This window comes from Myripristis murdjan, chromosome 13 (genome assembly GCF_902150065.1).
Source record: "Myripristis murdjan chromosome 13, fMyrMur1.1, whole genome shotgun sequence".
Classification (NCBI taxonomy): Eukaryota; Metazoa; Chordata; class Actinopteri; order Holocentriformes; family Holocentridae; genus Myripristis; species Myripristis murdjan.
Genome location: NC_043992.1, coordinates 39,910,858 through 39,916,857, shown reverse-complemented (window position 1 = coordinate 39,916,857; position 6,000 = coordinate 39,910,858). Strand labels below are relative to the sequence as shown.

The 6,000-nt window shown below is 42.2% G+C and overlaps 1 protein-coding gene across 1 annotated transcript in view; it reads right to left on the bottom strand.

Moving 5' to 3' along the window:
* Positions 1-1,304: 1,304 nt before the first annotated feature.
* LOC115370146 (calcium-binding protein 8-like) overlaps positions 1,305-6,000 on the bottom strand; it is a 98,197-nt gene continuing 93,501 nt past the window's right edge. Inside the window, exon 6 of the mRNA XM_030067024.1 lies at positions 1,305-1,432. Coding sequence (XP_029922884.1) covers positions 1,305-1,432 — 128 coding nt within the window. The remainder of the gene's footprint in view (positions 1,433-6,000) is intronic.

Sequence of the window (6,000 nt, the reverse complement as noted above, 5' to 3'; positions counted from 1 at the left end):
TCCGTAGACCACAATGCACTGCAGCCACAAGACGTGTTGTGCTTTAAGGGAGGGGGTGCGGCCCTCGGTCTCCTGCTCTCACTGCGCTGAACGCCATCACAATTTGCTTTCTCTGCCTACACATAGAAACACAAACCTGAATGCAACATTGCTTTTTTTTTTCCGGGAAATGTAAGAAATCACTTAAATAGACAAAGCAGGTGGAAGGAAAATAAACAACATCACTTCATCACAAGAGAACTTGTGGAGCGGATTGACCATGACAGATCGAAGATATGTGACACTTTTCAAAGAATCTGATGGTGGATTTTTCTTAGAACAGGACAGGAGGCTCTCCTCGGTGCTCTGAACTGCAAGCAGCCGTCTGTGTCCATGACGAAGAGGAAACGTGAAAGCAGCACCCACATCTTCAGACTCGCAGAGCCCCTTCCACATAACACGTTATATCTCCGCAATATTCAACAAACCGGGCCAATACGTGTGAGAATCACCATGAGCCGAGACTCGGTGGCGTTCAGGGTTGGCGTATTTCCATGAACGAATGTTAAATGGCCTGTTGTTGTCATGCGGCACGCGACTCTCAAGGCTGCGTAAGTTATCATTAGGGCTGATGAACTGATTACAGCGCCTCGTACCCGCTCACAAACACAGCAGCTTGAAAAAAAGAAAAAGATGGAGAGCTCGTATCAAAACGCCACCAGAGCTCCAGGAGCTGCAGCTCCACACGAACACATCCTCCTGCCTGAGCGGCGGGGGGCTCCGCCATCGTCTTCTAGGATGTATAATAAGAGGGCAATTATTCCCTTCTTCCAGTTCCCTCTGGGGGTCCTTACAGCAGCTCCTGGTAGCTCATCAGACTCCCTGTGGGCAACTAAGCTGTAGTCACACACACACACACACACACACACACGCACAAACTCACACTTGCATTCCAAATCTTGCCTGCTGGACAAAAGTGAGCAGTTCTGAACTCCTGCACTTGACCGTTTTCTTTTTATTGCATCAGGGAAACAAAGACAACAGAGTATTATGTATTATGCGTACAGTCAGCCCTTGAGTGTCCCTGTCAGAGTAAAGGGGGAGGAGTCTAGTGCGACCCCTCATGCTGGCTTCTCGGTTTTATTGGACGTCGGGTCGGGGAGCGTCACTCACTCGAAGAAAGAAAAGGATCATAAAAAAGCAAAATGTGGTCTGATTTCGTTGAGGGTTGTTCTTGTAGTTCTTTTTTGTATAAACAGGGATGTGACCTCACCCACTGGCATGCACATGCAGGCTGGCGTTTTCCCCGCTCACAGTGCGTGTGGCTACTCCATGCCGTTCCTCAACATCTGATTGGCGGCAATAAGCATGACGCTGATGATGAAGGCCATGGCGAAGGCGCAGATGAGGCTCTTCCTTACACACGTCTGTCGATTCTTCTTTGAAGGGTGGACTGGAAAATAAACGGGAAAGAGACAAGAGAGATTTATAGTATTTATGGGTCTTTGAGCACCACTTAAAAAGATGCCGCTACCTGCATCTTTGAATTTTTCATTTTCTGCTCCCAGAGAGAGAATACAATTAATGAAGGCAAGCCAGGGGTGCATTCACTTTAAGTATGTTTTAGTGGGTTTTGCGTTCACTCCTTTATTTCGGTTTGATCAGGCAGCAGAGATTGATGCCACACAAACTCAGGTGGCACCAAAAACCAACAAGAAAATGCAAATCTCTGTCCTCTTCCAAGTGAACTGTACAATTCACTGGGAATGAAAGCATAATCTGAACCAGCTACAGGAAATGCAAGGGTTTATGGATATAAGGAGAGTGATTTTTATGTATGATAGCTGTCAGACACTCAAGCCTGCAAACCCTGAGATAACAAAATGAAGTGAGGACAAACTTCAGCGTGGACTAATGTGTATATTCAGCTACTTCTTCATGTCCTCTGAACTGGTATGAACATCTGAGAGGGTGAACTACAACAAAAAGAACAGACAAGGCCATTCTGTTTATTGGCACTGGAATCAGATGTGCTCTGACTCAACCACCGATGCTCTAAGAAAGAAAGACAACGCATTTCAAGGTGGCAAATGGTACAGAAATGGTGCACATTCCCTGTCTCCTAAGTGGGCACCGTCGTCTCGGCAGCAGGGACGACCAACAGGGAGTCGTCAGCTCAAACAAAGCAGGTCTCGAAAACAAAGTCACTTTTCCTCTGATTGAAGTGAAAAATGCCCCTTTAGTGTCAAAATGTTGTGAAGACCTGTGGCATGTGAGACTGCAGGACAGAGCCCCTGGCCCAACTCAGAACGAAGAAGTAACTAATTACATTTACTCGTGTGACTAGCTTTTTTGTGTACTTGTCCTTTTTTTGTGTATTTTTAAAGAGCAATTTTACTTACATTTTACATTTTCTATCACATCTATTACAGAAAACAAATGACCAGTGACAGATTCTGGAACCTTTCACAATAAAGAGCTCAGCCAGCAAAGATGAGAAGAGGAATCTGCTTCTGCTTTGTTGGTTCTACTTTTTGTCATTTCCAAATTTCCAAAAAAAAAAAAAAAAAAAAAAAAAGGTGCAGGATGAAAAAGTGCAGATGAACGATGGAGGTGAGGACGTTGAGACTCAACTGGCAGAAATGTGGAATAATATCAGTGAGTTGGCTTAATGATGAGAACCATGCAGACCCTCAGAAGTTTTACATAATGCCCCTTTAAAAGAGTATGGCTTGAAGCGTGTTCTGTCCTCGTGTTATAACTGCATGGAAACGATCACAGCTAACACAGTTACTGTTTTGAAAAAGGAACTCAGTCACTTTTACTCACGTTTAAAATGAACTGCTTTGGTAACACTTTACAATAACACTACAACAATTAAGGTTAGCTAACGTTAATTAATGCTGTAATGGTTAATTGACTGTTAGTTAATGATTATTATGGCATTTACTAATGTTAATAATATCTACAATAACCCTTAAATAACATATAAATTAATACCTTAGCATGAACAGCATTAGTACATGATTCTTAGACACATTAGTTAACGGTTAGTTAACTGTTACTTAATGTTTATTACCTGTTACTTCATGTTCATTACCTGTTACTTCATGTTCATTATGGCATTAACTAACGTTAGTTGTTGTACTTTTATTGTAAAGTGTTACCGCTACTTTTTACTTTCACTTCATTAGGTTTTTACAGCAGAACCTGTACTTCTACTGCAGTAAAATATCAGTAAAATCACAGTACTTTGACTTGAGTAGCAGTTTGTAGTACTCTTTCCACCACTGGTTCACTTACAACCACAGAGACTGAACCTAAACAAACAAAGTACAAAAATAGAGCAGAGTGAACTGTCCCTTTACAGGCTGAGTTCTGCTCTGAGTCCTGATGCCTGGTGAGGATCAGGGACAGGAGCTGAGGACCAGCACTGAGACATGGAGACCAACTCCAGCTTCACAGGTCACAGGCCTGGACGGCATTCACAGCCACAGCCACAATAAAAAGCCTGAGTGCTGCGGTGGCTTTGAAATACATTTACATGTATTAATATGTACTGCATAACATCATCTAATGATTACATTAAACAGCAACTAAGCAATTAAGCAACACACAATGCATTAGAATAGGCAATAGGATTAGAACAGATAACTCTGTTTCAATTTACACATTCTATTCTATTAGGTTCTGTTCTGTCCTATTCTATTCTAAACTATTTTTAACTTTTAACATTGTTTAATGTGCAATACCTAACACATTAGAATGGACAATGAGATTAGAACAGATATCTCATTTTCTCAAGACGTACACATTCTATTCTATTCTATTCTAGTCTAGTCTAAACTACCTTTATGTCAAATCCTCCTTTTGTTTCGGCTGCAAGAAAAAAACACACTGAACATGGTCATCAGATGTTGACATAATCCTCCTTTTACACATAAATATACATAATCCTATTACACACACACACACACACACACACACACACACACACGCTACATAATCCTGTTAAAAGACAGAAAGGCATGCTGGAATTACACCAGAAAGATGAAAACAGGAGAAAATGTCTGCATGCTGAAATAAAAGTCTTGATCAATGAATGCACACTGATGTGAGAGCATGCATGCACACACACACTCACATGCACACTAATGTGTCTTCACACAAGCCAGGCTCACTCTCCATGAGATCATTTTCTGGCTCAATTAGCCTCCGCTGTGGACGGGGAAGTCAGCACCTCTCTCCCCCACAGCCAATGGCGTCCTGCGAGCGGCTGGGTGGGTTACGGGGCCGCGGTAATTAGGGGAGCTGGGCCAACGACCCGCAGCCAACACAGCTCTGGTTAGCCTGCTCACTCACTCACACACTCACTCTATTTTTAACTCTCAATTCAGGAAGCACTGAAGTCATCAAAAATGCTTCTTGACTGCTGTTCCAAAGAAAATGTAATGTGGAAAGTAGGACATAGACAGGAATTGCTCCATCTCTCTTGGCTGACGCTTCGTGGCGGCGTCTTTAGTTGGCAGTCCCTCGGTGTGGGTTACTATTCCAGGCTCTCATTTAACACAAACACTAAGTTTTAACCGGATGAATTATCGAACAATGGGCTATCAGCCAGTTACTCACAGTGGAATCAACACCGTGTGAATCCTGGCCTGTGTGGATGCTACAGCCACAGAAGATGCTTTTTTTTGTTGTTGTTAGCTGTATTATATTACTGACTTATGCTGTTGTTGGTTGTAGTGTCTCAAGTGTGTGCTGCTGCCGTGACAATTTATCTTTATCATTTATCTAATCTAAATAAACCTGCATCTATGTATGTTAGTGGCTCCGTCTATCTCTTGGAAATGCCCACTAAAGCTGCAGAGTCCCAGGGTACAGCAGCATACAGCAGATATAAGCATAAACTCTGTAGTCCATGTTCTCCGTTTCAGCAGTTTACTGAAAACATTCTTATTTAAGTACAAAAGAGCACAGTAAACATGGAAAACATGGTCAAAGACTAGGGTGGGCTCAGGACGCCACACCTTCACCTAAACTACCTAACGAGCACATCCACATGTGATTTGTTATAACCAATAAGAAGCCAGAGCTCACTGCAGTCATTATTATTCCTAAGTAAGCATACTGTAATGAAACTATGAAACTGCTTATTATGCTTGATAAATCAAATACAGCGGTCCCTCGTTAATCGCGGGAGTTACGTTCTAAAAATAACCCGCAATAGGCAAAATCTGCAAACTAGTCAGGTTTATTTTTTATAATTATTCTAGATGTTTTAAGGCTGTAAAACCCCTCACTACACACTTTAGGCAAGCTGAACGCATTCTGTACTGTACAGGAGACACGGCACGGAGGAGACTGATTGACAATGGTCTACAGTCCCTTAGCCAATCACGACGCAGAACACAATGCACTGTAAAAAAAAAAAAAAAAAAAAAAAAAAAAAACATGCAAAATTGCACTAAAAAAATCCACGAAACTGCGAGGCCGCGAAAGGTGAACCCCGTTATAGCGAGGGACAACTGTACAGCAAAATCCAAACTATTTGCAATTTATTATATGTCATACAAATGGCTCTAACAATCTATGTCTATCTGTCAGAATAGAATAGAATAGAATTCCTTTGTTGTCACTGCATACAAGATACAACGTAATTGTAAGCAATCTCTTAAGGTGCATACGTCAATATAAAATACACAACAACAGCAACAAAAACAAAACAACAATATACAGTACAAATAGTCCCTGAGATATCGCTGTTTGGGTTCAGAGTGGTTATGGCTCCGGGAAGGAAACTGTCCTTGAGTCTGTTTGTTCGGGCTTTAATGCAGCTGCAGCGCCTCCCGGAGGGCAGCAGGTCAAACAGGTGGAGGCCGGGGTGTGAACTGCCTTTTGCGAGGCTCTTTGCTCTGCTGAGGCAGTGAGCGCAGGGGATTGATTATTGATACCAGTCTGAAATGGAGGTGTTGAAAATTGTATCCAAACTTTCTGGATTTTTTTGAATTTTGTGACCCA